The 16,977-nt window shown below is 43.3% G+C and overlaps 1 protein-coding gene across 6 annotated transcripts in view; it reads right to left on the bottom strand.

Annotated features, from left to right (window-relative positions):
* Positions 1–16,977, bottom strand: part of STARD13 (StAR related lipid transfer domain containing 13) — a 393,039-nt gene that overhangs the window by 185,091 nt on the left and 190,971 nt on the right. For 2 of the 6 annotated variants that reach the window (XM_050937156.1, XM_050937159.1), the window contains exon 1: positions 4,237–4,523. The exons of the other annotated variants lie outside the window; for them this stretch is intronic. In XM_050937156.1, coding sequence (XP_050793113.1) covers positions 4,237–4,405 — 169 coding nt within the window. In that variant the 5' untranslated portion in view covers positions 4,406–4,523. Of the gene's footprint in view, positions 1–4,236; positions 4,524–16,977 lie in introns of those variants that run through there. 6 annotated transcript variants of the gene reach the window in all.

Raw genomic sequence — 16,977 nt, 5'->3', positions numbered from 1 at the left:
GAAAGTAACAGAGTTATATGGGAAAATAAATCATCAACACATTACACTTTGAAAAAGCCGACTTAATATCAGGCAGATCATCACTATTCTCACTCTCAGGCCACCACCATAATCTGTCTCAAGGAGCTGGTGGTGAAAACAAAACAGATATCTGGGATTTGTAAAGTATAATCTAATTAAAATGACACTCCAATTTGTTTGATTTCCCTTGTGGTAGAATTATTAAGTGGGTTAATTCTTGGGAATAATTCATATTGTTTATTTTAAACTAACACCTTAAAGAAAATACAAAGAAATGCTTCTGCACCAGGCCTGTCTTTAAAAGGTGAAGAAAAACTGCACCACGCAATGTCATGGCAGCAAGGATGCAGTAACCTAATGTGGACTTCTCCAAACAGTAATTCAGCATCATGTACCAAAGTGCATGTTTTAATGAGAGATGGATCAAGCATATGAAATTATTATTATTATAACACAACATTAGTGCTTGGGTTCATATCCTGTAATGAGAGCTCAGAGTGCTCCCTATACTGCTCTATAAATAATTTCTTGAACTACTGAAAACTTGACTTTAAGAAACATCCTAGATCTGAAATGCACAGTGTTTACTAATGCAAGGTCAAGCTTTGTTTATCATCCAAGAACTGAAAGATACATGAGCAAGAACTAGACAGTATATACTCAAAGAGGCCCCAGTGCAGCATACTGCTTACACCTGTGCTTAAGTCCATCTTCATTCAGCAAAGCATGTAAGCGAAAAGTCTGAAATCAATGGCAGTAAAGCACGTGTTTAAGTGCTTTGCTGAACTGGGGCCACAGTAAGCAACTTATGACTTCCATTTTGCATCGTCATCTCCTGATCTGCTTTCAGATACTCTCCTGTTAAACTATCCTGTGGAACTTCACTATTTAATCATCATCAACAGGGTGAAATTCTACAGCAAAAGGCCTCAAAATAGGACTTAAGCGGTGCACAGTCTTTGCGCAGGATCTCCGCACAGCAGTGAATCTCATCCTTAATTATTTGTGAGCAAGAAGAATGACCACAGTGCTGGACAATGCAAAAAAAATTCAGACAGTCCGGGCTTCCAGCTGCTTACTGTCTAAACGAAATAGAGAGAGTGAAATCCTGACCCCTGCTGAAGTCAATGGATCTTTTATCACTGATTTTAATGGAGCCAAGATTTCACCTAGAATGTATACAGAAACCTAGAAGAGGGAGAGGTATAACAGCTAGACTTGGTTTTGTTCACATTATTAATAAAATGATTTGTACCGATATGATTGTCTCAGTTCTTGAGAGCACTGCAGAAGAAGTGAGTCTGTAGGAGGGACTGAACTGAAGAGAAGACACTTGCGGTAAGAACGTATTTGAGTTTCAAAGTGGTTAACATCTCGCTCTTGGATTCTCTACAGAGTGAATAGCTGGCCTGCAGTTTGGATAGTCAGCTTGGCTAGAGCGACATTTCTGGCCGATAGAAGCATACGTCTCAAGATCCCTCCAGACATGTAAATATGCTCCTAATCATTGAAACCATAGAGTCTAAAATGATTTGTAGGGAATATGAGGATAGGTATTTGCATGCATATAACCTGGCATACACATACCAGCCTATTCTCACTCTGCATGTGCACATAAATTCATTATTGATAATGAGACTTATACTTATCCAACCAAAGGAATATATACTCTGAATCCTATACATAAAAGACTGGAGGTGACAAGTAATAAATTCCTAGTAATCCAATATGTAGATCTGACCCTCTAATAATATATGTATAAATTAGCAGTTAATTGTAATTTTTAACATCAAAACATGGTAGAAAAATGAATTCTCACAGCTCGCTGTGAAGAAGATAAACAGTTAAATGTTATCCCCATTTTATAGATGGGGGAAATGAGGGAGAGTGGTTAAATGAATTGTCCAGTGCCACCCAGTGAATAAATTGTAGATACAGGATTAGAATTCAAAGTTCCAGCCCATGACTTAACTACTAGACATGCTGCCTCTCTATCTATATAGATATTTATGGCCTAAATTTTCAAAAGTGAGGAGTGATTTGAGGTGCCTCAGTTTTTGGGTGACCAACCTGACAATTCACCCACGAAAGCTCATGCTTCAATATGTCTGTTAGTCTATAAGGTGCCACAGGACTCTGCTGCTTTTACAGATCCAGACTAACACAGCTACCCCTCTGAAACTCGACAATGACTCCTTAAAAGGACCTCATTTCAGAGGGTGGGTGCTCAGCACTTCCTACAAATCAGGTCCCTTGTTAAGTGTCCCATGTTAGCTACCCAAAAATGGAGGCACCCAAAATCACGTGTTTGAAAAGGTAGACCATTATTATATGTATTTATTAGGCATACATTGCTATCTTAGCACATACTCTAGACACAAATATAGGTTTAGAGGAGGAAAGTCAGACAGTTAGAGAGGCAGATAAGAGTGCCTTGTTAAATAATTTTGTCTGTAGCCCAGGAGTGCTGGAACAATTTGTACAGCGGGGGTATTGAGAGCCACTGAACCAAACTGTAAACCCTGTATATGATGCAAACCACTTCAAGCCAGGGAGTGCAGAAGCACCCCCAGCACCCCTAGTATCAGCACCTATGCTGTAGTCCCTTCCTGAAAATTAAGCTGCTTCTAATACTGTGCCACACGTATTCTCAAATAAACCCAAAGGAAGAAAAATTGCCTGTTCTTTGCATCAATCAAGATTGAGGGTATATGGAATGACATAATATCCTTCCTGATATCAGAGCTGCAGTTAGGGCCAGTATCCTTCAAACATTACCAAGTCTGAAACTCTGTTGCATACAACAGAGTTTCCTAATTGCCACAGAAACAATCTCTTTCATCGAACGCTGGGCAATGAAATATGTATTGTTCCTTTATGAATACAATAAGGGTTTCATAATTGTATCCCTGACCTTTTTCCAGAGTTCCACAACCACTGACATGGAAAACATTTGAAAGCGACAAATTAAATTGGCCACTCCATTTAACTGCTCATATGCAGAAACTCACATCAACGTTTACATTATATTCTTGGGATTGAGAGTAAGTAATGTTAGAGTAATACAGAGTAACTAACACTACTATGTCTGTTTTTAGTTAAGGGAGTGCAATACACCTCTACCCCAATATAACATGACCTGATATAACATGAATTCGGATATAGCACAGTAAAGCAGCGCTCTGGGGGGGTGGGGATGCGCACTCCGGCGGATCAAAGCAAGTTTGATATAATGTGGTTTCACCTATAAGGCAGTAAGGTTTTTTGGCTCCCGAGGACAGCGTTATATCGCGGTAGAGGTGTACCTTGGGTGTAAACTAGACAGGAATTGCATGAGAACATGTTATCTTCCAGATTTTTTCACCCATATGAAAAATATATGGCATTCTCTTTTTGTATGAATGTAGGTCCACATCTGATTTGGAAAATGAAAAGCTTCAGTGATATACTATATATTGATCTTCCGTTTAACCTAGAAAAATTAACAGAGGTGGCTTTTAAATTTATGTTTTTCACATCTGTTCTAGGGAGTTTTGGAAGATGATTTCTTTTAAAATGCACACAGGCCAAGGGATTTGTTTTGAGGCTGATATGTATATATTTAGCCCTGACACTGTGCATTCTAAGGAAGGTGTAGTGGTTGCTGAATAAATATATATATAAACAGTGACAAAAAGACAAGTCAGCAATTATCTTCAAGGACATGTGACAGAAGTTCTATAATTCTTTGACAATCACATGAGTTTTTCCTAAAGAGTCGTATCAGAGCAGCCCTTTTCCAACCCTCTTGTAGTCTCAAATAGTTTTGTAAAATTGATCATTTACACAATACATAGTATGTTTTACATATATAGGTTTTACATGCAGCAGAATTATACACAGCCTGGTGTCATGACATTCAAGCAATCAGACAAAAGGAATTTCATATTTGCCCACATTTAATCATAAACTTCTAGGTAACTTAAGGCAATATAGTTAAGTCACTGATCACGCACTGTTGTGAATCTTTATGTTCCTTGTATGTGAATATAAAAAAAATTACCTAGCAGTAGAACGCTGTCACTGACTGTTTTAAATTGAGTCTGTTAGACTCAGTTCAGAGTACAGAAATGTAAACACTGAAATTTCAAATATTAACTAAAGTTTTTAGTATACAGAAGCTGACCTGCAGACATTATACTAACAGTTAGAAGCCAGTTAGAGCCAGTAACTCACCTTGCTGAATTTTAGTTAGTAGCTGATGGCGTGCAAGAATCCTACTCATCCTGTATGGAGAGCGTCTCATAGTCTGATCAAATCGTAAGTACATCTCTTGGCTCTCAGGTGACATGGAATTTAGATAGTAACAGCCTGAGCCTGAAGTCCTGGACATCTGCCTAAACATCTCTGACCCTTTAAAATCACTGCTTCAGTCCCCTGTATAGTTATTCCAGATTCTAATGAGTGTAATTAAAAAAAAAAGAGGCAATAAGCCCAAGAAAGCTGGAAAGAGCAAGTGCTTTAAAAAGAAAAAGGAGTGGCAAAAGCTACAACTCTGGATTCCAGCTCCCCTCACATGATCTAGAAGGGCCAATCAGCCAAAAGTAAAAAATGTGAAAGTACACAGTCTGCCTTACAGAGGAAAGTGAAGTCTGTTCAGGCATTTCCAATCCCACACAAGGTTGAAGGCAAATACAAATGGCATGCTTCTGAGCTGACTAAGCATTGAAGAGCTGTGATAGGAGAGTTTAAAAAAACAAAACACACCATCTAGGAACACCTATTTTAGGCTGCAAAAATCCTTAGCATGCAGAGCTGTGGAAAACCGCATCCTCCTCTACTCTCTGCCACAAAGCTGTCTACTCATTTCTTCAGAAGATGCACATGCTAATTTACTTAACATCATACCACACAGTTTGCCTAGAAAAAGAAGTTTAGGATGGGCTGTCTAATCCAAACAACCACCTAGTACAACCAGCACCAGAGCAAATGAAATCCTTCCAATGAAAACATCATTTAGCAGCAATCACACAGCAGAAGTTAATAGACTTGTAATAATCCCTAAAATCAATGTTACTGAGAAGTGGCTACCAAGTGAGGAGAAATGTTTCGTCCTTTTGGTTCCCCAGACGAGTATTTTTTTGTTTGATGCATACGTGGGTACATTGTTTTTCAGATATTCTTAAAAAACAGCCATTTGCTTTTGCAAAGTATCACATTCCCTCTGTGTTTAATTACATGGAAGCAGAGTGCTGCCATTTGTTGTTAGCTTCTGGATAACAAGTCTGAGTAATTCAAAAAACAATATGCCTTGTGGTATATGGAATGGGTTAGCCTGTGTGCCAGTTAATGTGTATAACATCTGTAAATATCAATGATATGGTTCACTACCTACCATAAGGGATAGCTCATTTCTAAACGAGCAGAATCATTAACATGGATTTTTGTGATCATGACAGTTTCCAGCATGTGCACTGCTAATGCACAGGGAGCAGCTTCACAGAATTGGAGAGCAATTTCACTGAACCGCAGAAATTAGAAAAGGAAAAGGCCTATAAACAGCTCATTTTGTCCATCCCTCTAAATTTGTTCATGGAGGTTGCAATTCACCTAACAGCAGGAGGGCTATGGAAAGCCCTAGATGCTGTAGAACTATTATATTTACACAGCATGAAGCGAAGGCATCTCTGATGTCAGCATGCAGGTGTGCTCTGCATTACCTGCACACCACACAGTTGATTTTGTACCAGTTTTAAATAGGCCACTATGGAGGCTGTATCTGCACTTACACGGTCTGAGTGGCCAGGACCATCCAAGTATGAGGTGCACAAGGAGGTTAGCTCTCATTCCAGCTCCTGTGGATTCTTTCACCTCAACCCCTACATAGTTACTCACCCCTACATAGTTACTGAGATTTTTGGGGCAGCGGTAGCATGTGTTGCCACTGAATGAATGTCACCCCAAATTATTCACTAATTCTCATGCTGTACAATAGATTCTAGAGCATAGCTCAGTGGTTTGAGCATTGGCCTGCTAAACCCAGGATTGTGAGCTCATCCTTGAGGGGGCCATTTAGGGATCTGGGGCAAAAATCTGTCTGGGGTTTGGTCCTGCTTGAGCAGGGGGTTGGACTAGATGACTTCCTGATGTCCCTTTCAACCCTGACATTCTATGAACTATGACTGTTTTTGGCAGTTATAATTTATTGATATTTTGTATTTTATTAATAGTTGACCTAGGGTTACCATGCAGGAATAGGCGTTTGAGCAGCTGGGTCCTTGGATTGCCTGGAGCTGGGAACACTGCAGACATTGAAACCAGTGTCTTAGAAGTGAAAGACCCCAAGACCCATTACCAATATCCGGAGTTGTCTGTACAGTCCCATATTTGCTGCATTCCTTCTCTGTTTTCATGAAGGAGCGAGGAATCTCTAGAGAGTCACAGAGAAGACTAGACATTCAATTAGAAAAAAAAATAGCACTTGGGAATAGGCCTGGGTAGATTTTACTCTTTCGCATCCAGAGAAAGGGAACCATTTTTCCTTGTCATGTGGAGTTCAGAGGAGCAAGAAGGGCTCAGCTGCAGCTGGGTGAGACAGCAATGCTTAGCTCTCCTGTAACTCGGCCAGTTTCCCTAGCTAGGTAGAGTTATGGTCCCAGTCAGTCTTCTATCTTTTCACAGCAGAAAACCCTGGATAATAAAATTTCTGAATACTCCTGAATATCAGCAATATTCATGCTATTTACCCAAAGTGATATCACTGCTTGCTGGAAGAGTTATTATTTGATTAGTCCATCCCTGCAGTATAGTTTAGTTTGTATTTGTTTTCCCTTTTTATTCTCAGTATGTTTATGTTGCATTTATTAAAAAAAAGGAGTTCTTTCTTTTAGCCATATATTACCTTATGCAACTTTATAGATGTTAATCACAGAGCCTTATGTAGCTTACTGGAAAAAATCGCTATACGTTATATTTCAAAACATGCAGTTCAAATCCCACAGGAATTTTCAATTTTCATTAAAATGTGGAGAAACTTTTTCCATCAGTGTGATTATAACTCATTTCTCATGAATTTTCCAAGGACAAAAAAGAGTTTAACAAAAAATGTAAACCATAAAAAAACACAACTCACAACAGTTCAGCCCTATGCCAATGTGTAACAACTAGGAAACAACCTCACTTAGGACTCTGTCATGATGAGCCCAGCTGTGCACCTACACAGGGGAGTAAGGAACTATAACAAGCCCCTGTCCTTCCCTGTAGGCTACCCACAGCACCAGAACCCGGATAGCAGGGAAAGCAGCTGCAGTCAGACTGCCGCTTCCCACCTAGGGTTGCCAACTTTCTAATAGCACAAAACCAAACAGCCCTGCCCCAGCCCCTTCCCCGAGCCCCTGCCTCTTCTCCAAGGCCCCATTTCCTCCATACCCCCTCTCTCTGTCACTCACTCTCCTTCACTCTCACTTGCTGGGGAAGCGGATTGGGTGTGGGGGGGGGTGAGGGCTTGATTAGAGGTGCAGGCTCCGGGGTGCAGGACTAGGCTTTGGGTTGGGGCAGGAGGTGCAGGCTCTGGGTGGGGCCAGAAATGAGGGGTTCAGGGTGTGCAAGAGGTCTGGGGGTGTGGGCTCTGGGGTGGGGCCAGGGATGAAGGGTCTGGAGTGTAGGAGGGGGCTCAGGACCAGGGCAAGGGTTTGTGTTGGTGGGTGCGGGGTCCCAGCAGCACTTACCACGGCTCCCAGACAGCAGCCACCAGGTCCCTGCAGCACCTAAGCACATGGCCGGCCAGGGATGTTCCGCGCACTGCCCTCACACCCGCAGACTCTGTCCTGCAGCTCCCATTGGTTGTGGTTCCCAGCCAATGGGAGCTGCAGAGTTGGCACTCGGGGCAAGGGCAGCATAGAGCCTCCATGCACCTAGGGGCCTCAAGGACCTGGCGGCCACTTCCGGGAGCTGCGCGGAGCTAGGGCAGGCAGGGAGCCTGCCTTAGCCCCCAACCGGACTTTTAACAGCCCAGTCGGCGGTGCTGACCAGAGCCGACATGGTCCCTTTTTGACTGGGCGTTCCAGTCAAAAACCAGACACCTGGCAACCCTACTCAGACTACATTGTATGGTTACAATCCAGTCCTTAAACAGTGGTCCCACTAAAGAAGAAACAATTAAGAGTTAGTTGCCCCTCCAGTGTTCTGTTTAGAGTGTTTCCATTTATGAGCACTAGAAGAGCAAAACTTGTTCTAACTGTGTGCCATTTAATGCGCCCATCAGCTCATGTGTATATTTTTGTATAAATGCAAAGAGCACCCTGAACCACAGATCCTCTAGATCAGGGGTGGGCAAACTATGGCCTGTAGGCTGGATCTGGCCCCTCAGCGGTTTGGATCCAGCCCATGGCATTGCCACCCCCATGGCGCTGCAGGCCCTGCTCCAGGAGCTGGGAACCACGGCCAATGGGAGCATCGGGGGACCATAGGCACCAACTTCCTTGCGCTCCGGTGGGTGCCCACCCCACCTTTCCTCCCCCTGACCCCGCCCCGACTCCATCCTTCCCCTGCCCCGGCCCCCATCCCCAAAGTCCCCACCCTCACTCCGCCCCCTCCCTGCCCCTGTTGGGTCCCTTCCCCAAATCCCCACCCCGGCCCCACCTCTTCCCTGAGCACGCTGCATTCCTCCTCCTCCCCCCTCCCTCCCTGCACCACGAATCAGCTGTTTCGCAGCACAAGTGCTGAGGGGGGGGGAGAAGCAAGACACGGCAGTGCAGGCAGAGGCAAGCTGGAGCAGGGGGGCGGGGAGCTGCTGGTGGGTGCTAAGCACCCACCAATTTTTTTCTGGAGCACCCACGGAGTCGGCACTTATGCAGGAGAGGTACCCACAGGTGAAGGCAGCACGAGGAGCCCTCTGCTCCCCCTCCCCCAGGGGCCACAGGGATGTGGTGCTGGTCACTTCCTGGAGCTGGAGCGGAAGCAGGGGAGGGGGAGGGAGCAGGGACAGGGCAGGCAGGCAGCCTGCCCTGGCACGCGCCGCTGCCACCCCGTAGCTGCTCCAGGTAAGCCCACACCCCGAACCTCTCCTGCACCACAACTCCCTGCCCTGAGCCCCCTGCCTGCACCCCAACCCCCTACTGCACCCCACACCCCTCTTGTTCTATTCCCAGCTCTGCCACTGGGTCATAGGATAGGTTGCTGAGCTCTCTTTGTCTCAGTTTTTTCCCGTCTGTACAATGGGGATTTTTTTCATAGAACAACTGAAAGTGCAAAACTGAAAAATTTCAGCCAAAACTTGAAATATTTCAATTTGGAAATGCCATGACAGTACCCTGTGGGAACTATCATTCGGTTGCCTCATGTCCAAGTTCTCCTTATGTGATGAGCGCCACAACTGGACTACATCTCCCAGGATGAATACTTGGGTTTGACAACACTGTAGTTATTTGGAAGATCACAAGGGAGACTCGCTTAAACATCTGTCTAAGGACTGCATGGTGTTTCTAATGTGCTTATCACAGTACCTAAGCACAGTACCTAAGCACTAAGTGACAAAGCCACATTATGGTTTGCCCCATACTGAAAGATGGGTGTTCTTTGCATGTGTGCATGCATAACTAAAGAGCAGTCATCAACAGCATTGGAAATCTGCCTCCATTTTGTTCAGCACAGGATTCTGTAATGGGGTGAAGAGCACATCACACAATATACTGTAGAAACTCAATTATATTTGATTGAAGTGTCCACTTACAATCAGCCTGAGCACACTGTTAGTGTAAGATTATAAACCAGTTTCTGTTCTGTAGCTCCCACTGGCCTTAGAATGCTGATGCTTAACATGGGACAAGATTATAGTATTCCCAGTCTTTCCAGCGTGAGATAGGAGTATGGTGCCGTAGGTGGCAGAAGTTCTTTTAGCATGGAATTTAATTCATGGTTCACACACAATAAATGAATAACCATGTGATCTTACTGCTGCAACCGCTTTTCCCCTCAATTATTACTTACATTGAGATGTTATGTCACACCTAAAATTAAATCATAACTATGGTTTCTCTTAATTTTAAAGCATTAATACCACAAGAACCACATTGTTTCCATGTCAAATTACCCGCACAGATGTTATTAACATGCAATCATAACAAGTTGGAAACTCCAGAACTCCACTTTCAAGTCACTGAAGACATGCACACTTCTGCTCTTAGTTTGTTGCTCTTTGTATAGTTCTATTTGTAGTAGGCATTTGAGTTGTGAGATTTTAGTCATACACCTCTACCCCAATAGAACGCTGTCCTTGGGAACCAAAAAACCTTACCACATTATAGGTGAAACCGTGTTATACTGAACTTGCTTTAATCCACCACAGCGCGCAGCCCTGCCCCCCCCAGAGCGCTGCTTTACACGTTATATCCGAATTTGTGTTATATTGGGTCGCGTTATATCAGGGTAGAGGTGTATCTAGTACCTGGCACTCATCTTATAAGCATCTCTTTTTTAAATAAAGCTACAAGCTAGTTTATAAAGCACCAGAAAGCAGCAACCTTTTTCAAATTCAGATCACATTTTTGCAGGAAATAAATGAACCCCTAAACCATAGCTGCATTTGTGACTAGTGCCCCCAATTTGATAACCTAGGCAGCTACCTGTTTAAACCTTGCCCATGTAAATTCCGCATTTACAACCAGAAACAATTCGTTGCTTAATGTTTACTGTTTGAACAGTAAGATTATAACTTTTTGAGAGCTGAGCTAGGATTAACACAGGCTGGAAGTTAGTTTATACTTGGCGAAAAGCAGTGGGAACCCTGCAGCAGCCAGAAACTTTTTGCTCTGACTGACTGCAGCTTCCAACCTCTTCATCAGGCTGTTCTCTCTCTCATCCCCTTTCCCCCACTTTTCTGTGAGCTGACTTTTATTGGGGCGGGGGAGGACAGGAGGTGGCAGAAATAATTTATTAAGGATTTCAATACAGCTGAGAGGTAAAGAAGTCACATCTGCATAGCATTGCAACAGAGTACTGTCTAACTGGAAAGCACAATACTGATGTGTTTTGGAGGCAAGGCAACTGCTGTGTAAACTATCTGATAGGGAGTTTGTAAAATAAATACTGCTGTGCAAGGCCGTTTTTCTCTGCATGAAAATGAGGCCTCTTAGACACGATTAAGTAACCTCAAATCAGTCAAAGAGACTTCTGAATCACACAGTACTTCTCCTCTCCCCTCCAGTCCTAACAGAGGATTATCCATTTGTATTTTAAGAACCTCATGTTTAAAGGCTAATATTGCTATAAAACATAGCCCTGATTAGAAGAACATTAATGCCCTGGACACACCATAGAAAGGAGCTCTAATGCAAGCAGGGAATTTAAGTGAGATGAGAACTGGCCTACGGGTGATGTGTTTATAGACTCAACAGGTAGTTGGGGGAGGGAAGAATGGCAATCAACTGATTTGACTCATTTCATCAGCTCCTGGTCACATGCCCTAAAGCCCACAAGAGAACAAAAGAAATTACTCAGTTTATACCAATAACGGAACATGTAAAGCGCCAAGCTTACCAGCCCATACATGCCAAAACCACCACCTAGAAATGAGTATATTGCTAGGCCATAAAAGATAATCACTCTGGGCCCCATTGTGGTTTGCAGCAATACCACATAGCCAAGGGTGTGCGCAGAGGGAACACCGGCCAACTCCCAACCATGCAGTCTCACAACCACACCCTCCTTGTGTAGTACCCCCAGCATCACCAGTTAGCTCTGCTGGCTGGTGCATGGGGGTGTGGATTTGCTAGTCCCTGTGTACTCCCTGGGGAAATGGAAGGGAGCAATCCCTGCAGTCTAGTGCTTGAAGTTACACACATGTTTAAGTGCTTTGCTGAATCAGAGTCTAACTACTGAATTAGACATTTTGGGCTGATCCTGTTAAGTGCTGAACACGCTGGCCCTGATAAGGATATATGTGACCAAGTAGATATACGTGGAGCCCTGAACATTTTGTTTGAAAACCATTAAAGCTCACATTGCTATAATACAGCTTTAAAAATAAACCTACTGCCACTTCCTAGCAAAAGTTCACATGGTGAGAAGTAATTTTTGCCATGAAATTTGTGAACAATTTGGAAATAGCCTTTTAAAATAACATTAGTGATTTTAGGGATTAGATGGTTCCAATAGATTATAAATGGGATACAGTCCTTTTCAGCTGCCACCCCAGCTCAAAGGAGGCCCCACTTGGAAGGGAATGGGGATTCACATCATAAATCCCATCATCACATTGTCCCTAATTGGCACCCTTGTTAACAATATCAGAGGCATCCAGGATTGAACAGTATGAAGACAGAGATAAACTCTGTCTCCTAGACTTGATTACTCCAGGGCGAGGTTTAGCAGAAGTAATAAATAGTACAAAAGCTATTCATTAATATTTGTTTTGACTTACAAGCAAATCCCAATAGAAGTTTTTGCAACTCTTGCAAATTCACTTTCCACAAACATTCAAGTGCTCAGCTTTAGTAGTAAATGCTTGTGAGAAATGAACTGTTAGCTCCAATATTGGCAGAAAGTAAACTTAAAATAGACTAACTAACCAACAGTGTGAATTGTGAATCTTGAAATTCACATTATAATATTTAGTACAAAATCTGTATTGCTCTTGTATCAGACGGGTAGCCATGTTAGTCTGGATCTGCAAAAGCAGCAAAGAGTCCTGTGCACCTTATAGACTAACAGACATATTGGAGCATGAGCTTTCGTGGGTGAATACTCACTTCATCGGATGCAACTTATGCTTGTATGTTTGTTGCATAAGTAACCCAATCAGAGAACTAAAACAATACCAGGTGACTTATATGACTACAAAGAGTGAACTAACCTCGTTATCTCCAGCCTGATTCTTGCTTGCATATATATACCTGCCTCTGGAAATTTCCACATGCCTCCTGACTCCCTGATTAGCCTGACCGCCCTGTCAATCAGGCAAAGAGGCTGAGGCTGACCTGGAGCATTGGCCTCTCCCCAGTCTTTTAGTGCGGGGAGCTAGCCAACCAAAACACCCCCACTGAATGTTAGTAAGGGGGCAACATAGATTCATAGACTCTAGGACTGGAAGGGACCTCGAGAGGTCATCGAGTCCAGTCCCCTGCCCTCATGGCAGGACCAAATATTGTCTAGACCATCCCTAATAGACATTTATCTAACCTACTCTTAAATATCTCCAGGGATGGAGATTTCACAACTTCCCTAGTCTCCTTACATATGCAATCCCGCTGATTTTGAACCACACCCTCATGAACACCTGTGCCAACCCACTTACAGCTAACAGGTGGCAGTAGAAGCATAATCTGGAGCCAGCAGGTGGCAGAGGTGTCGCTGAGGGCACACTTGGCCTGTAGGAACTCTGGCCCACATGCACAAAGGTACTTATGGGCCTAAGCCCCAGATTCAGTACTAGGTTTACAATGGTGCCAATGGTGCTGTGGCATCAGGCCCACACTCAGAAGGGGCCCTGGCACCTGAATGATGGCCCCACTCCCCATTCTGCCCATAGTCTGCCCCAAGGCCCCACCCCTGCTTGGCCTCTTCCCCTGAGGCCCTGCCTGCACTCTGCCCCAAGGTCCTATCTACTGCTTGCTTCTCTCCACCCGCTTCCCCCGTGTGAGTGGCAGGCAGAACCTCAGGGGGAAGAGGCTGAGCAGGGGTGGGGCCTCAGGACAGAACACAGATGGAGCAGAGGGCAGGGCACACAAAATATGAATCTGGCTCTGCCCAGATGTAGGTGCCTAAATCCACTTTTTAGGCCCCACTGTGAGACATAAGACTCCTGCTCAACTGCTGCCTATCCCTGTAGTCATCTAAATTCACTCGATACCCAAGTTTGTGAAACAAAAGTTGCCTAGGTGCCTATGTTACTGCCTCTGGGCATATGCACATCTGCCTCCCTCTCGGTTCCTGGGCACCTATCTTCTGCCTAAGTCCCAGAGTGATCCACAAACCAGGGGATGAAAAGCATTCTTCCATCTAACTTGCATGTGGACCTGATCTAGTACGCGTGCTCAGAGGCCACCTAACTCAACACAAAACAGACAGTCTATAACATCAACACCATTACCATTAGCAACTGAACTTATAATCTCATAAAAAAAAAGATATCAAGTTAGCTTGACAGAAATTACTTTCCATAAAGACATATTGATTGGCATTAATTATGTTACTTGCCATTAATTTTTTTTAATTGAGTCCCATACAAGCCACTCTATTATCTTGCCTGGAATCGAGGTCAGACTGACAGGCCTACAATTCCTAGGGTCATCCTGTTTACCCTTTTTAAAATATTGGTACAACATTAGCTTTCTTTCAGTCTTCTTCCCCAGTTTTCCCTTATTGAAAATCAACATTAATGTCCTATGAGCTCCTCAGCCAATTAATGTAAAACTCTTGGATGTAAGTTATCTGGACCTAATGATTTAAAAATGTGCAACTTTAGTAGCTGCTGTTTAACATCTTCTTGAGATTACTAGTGGAATGAAAAGAATATTATTGTGTGATGACACATCATCTGTTTTTTCCCAAATACATACAGAAATAAATATTGAACACTCCCACCTTTTCTGCACGACTATAAATAATTCCACATTTTCATCTTGTAGTAGATCAACACCATTGTTAGGAGAGTGACAACCACTACATAGCCTAGTCATTGGAGCACTCACCTGAGAGGCAGCAGATCTCATCAGGCAGAGAGGGGACTTGAACCAGGAGTCTCCCCGAGCCTGGGTCAGTACCCCAATCACTGGGTAAAGATTATAAAGGAGGGCTCCCTCTTGGCCAACCACTGCTGTTTTGTATGGAGTTAGGTAGCCTCTGAGTATGTCTACTGGATTGGGCCCCATATGCAATTTAGGCAGAGGAGTACCTATCTTCTCCCACTTAGTTGATCACAAGCAAAGATAGGTGCCTCAGTCCAAGCTGCAGCGAGCCACCTATCTCTGTAAGAGGGGTAGGACTTAGGTCACCTCCTCTCATTGGTATCTCCCATTGGCTAGCTTAAGTGGCTCCCCACCTAGGGTGCTGCATTTTGTGGATCGCATTCTAAGGAATCTATCTCTACGCATTCATTGTTGAGGGAGCGTAAGTGCCCAGCTCAGGTAGATCACAGTGTTCTTCTTGTGATTCTTTATGCCCTTAAAAGTTAGGCTTTGCAACACTCAATGTTACGATGTCTAAGTTCCTTTGTGGAGCTGGTCCTCTGTTACTGATGTGACAGATGCCCAGAGTACATTGGAAGAAGTGGCAGTTGGAAAAAAAATTCTACTTGCAAATTGAGCACAGTTGATATGGAATTTATTGAGACATAATGAATATTATGCCCCATAGACTTACTTTCCAAACTAGAACTACACTTTCTATCTCCTGTAGCCCAGTTCAGGACTACCTGGACAGAGAATAGAGAACGCCTACGCTTCCTGGGACTGAGTGGAGTCCAAACTGGAGGAACATGGAGGCTTCCTTTCTGATATCTCTCTACTATTCTGCATGAAGTGTGACTAGCTTAGCTGACTCTGCTGTCAAACTCCCACCTTGGCCCCAACTGCACTTGAGGAGCTGAGGCTGAGGAAGTGTTGGGCTGAAGGCGCAGAGACGGCTCAGAAAGGGCTTGGAGTCAGGATGGTGGGCACATATCATCCCTTCCCAAGAGCCTCAGAAAAGACACTGAAATGTTGATGTGGGTGGCATTGCTGTTTTGTGGCCCATGCTGGGAAGTCAATTCATCTTTTTCAGGCCGCTGTCCCAAGGCTCAATGTCTTCAGCTTTCTTATTACACTAGTGTGATTTGGATAGGGGAAAAAATGCCAACACTGTTGCTGAGAGGACTTGGGAGGAATAATGGAATATGCTAGCTTTATGGGTGATCATTGTCTCCTAAAACTTTCCTCGTTTACAATTAAAGGGAGTTTGATCTACAAGCTATTTTCCACTCAGCTCTTATTGCAGATTATTTTTGTAGTTAAACTGTTTTGATTTACAAATTTTACACATGCAGCTATGGCAAAAAAATAATCAAGAGAGAAGAGTTCCATTATAAAACAATGAACTATATTAAAGCAATGATGTCACTAAATCAAAACATCCATAAACAGAAATGTAGTAAAAAAAACACAAGTAGGGGAAAACATCTGGCATGCTGCATCTTTGCACTATTTGCAGTAGCTAAATCTGGACCCAATTAATGACCTGTGTATTTTCCAAACTTTCAGTAAAATGCCTTGACAAAAAATTAATCTGTCTCAGGAGAATGTTCTATTTCCTCCCATATGTTGCCTGACCCAGCCCAGCAATAAACCTCTCCCCAGTCTTAAGGAACTTAACTGCACCAACTGATTCTTTCCATAAAAGGGGAGATAATTGTTCCAAACCTCTGAGTCACAAGGCTTGCTAAAGAGAGAGCAATACAAAGAGTGTTATGGAGAGAGCTCTTCGTACTAGGCACTATGGTGACCTAGAATCCAGAGATTTAAAACAGTGGATTTCAGTATCTTATCTAGAATTCACTCCAGCCGTTTTATAATCCCTCTCAGTTTGGTACTTTCTGTACAACACTACCACACCAGGATTAATATACACTTTTCTGCTTGGTAACACTTGCCCTGCTATCCTTGCTGTTTAGGATTTTTATGAAAAACACAGCTTAACCCCCCCATTTTGTAATTATATATTTACAACTTTCTATAACACAAAATGGATGTCCCAGACTCAATTTTACTTAGTGTTATATTTTTCTAACCTAGATTCCAACATTCCTTTGCTTTCTATTTAAATCAAATCAGAATGCTGAGATCCAGGGGGAGTTGAGACAGGGCCTCCTACCCCACAAGTGGATACCCTAACCACTAGACTACAAAATCATTCTCACACATACATGCCTAATTGCTCTTTATTTATTTATCCAGAGTGCAACAGTTTTGACAGGAGAGACTGAAGGAAGTTCCCAGATATCCCACA

Source organism: Gopherus flavomarginatus, chromosome 1 (assembly GCF_025201925.1).
Source record: "Gopherus flavomarginatus isolate rGopFla2 chromosome 1, rGopFla2.mat.asm, whole genome shotgun sequence".
NCBI classification, from domain to species: Eukaryota; Metazoa; Chordata; order Testudines; family Testudinidae; genus Gopherus; species Gopherus flavomarginatus.
This window is presented reverse-complemented; position numbering and strand designations above follow the sequence as displayed.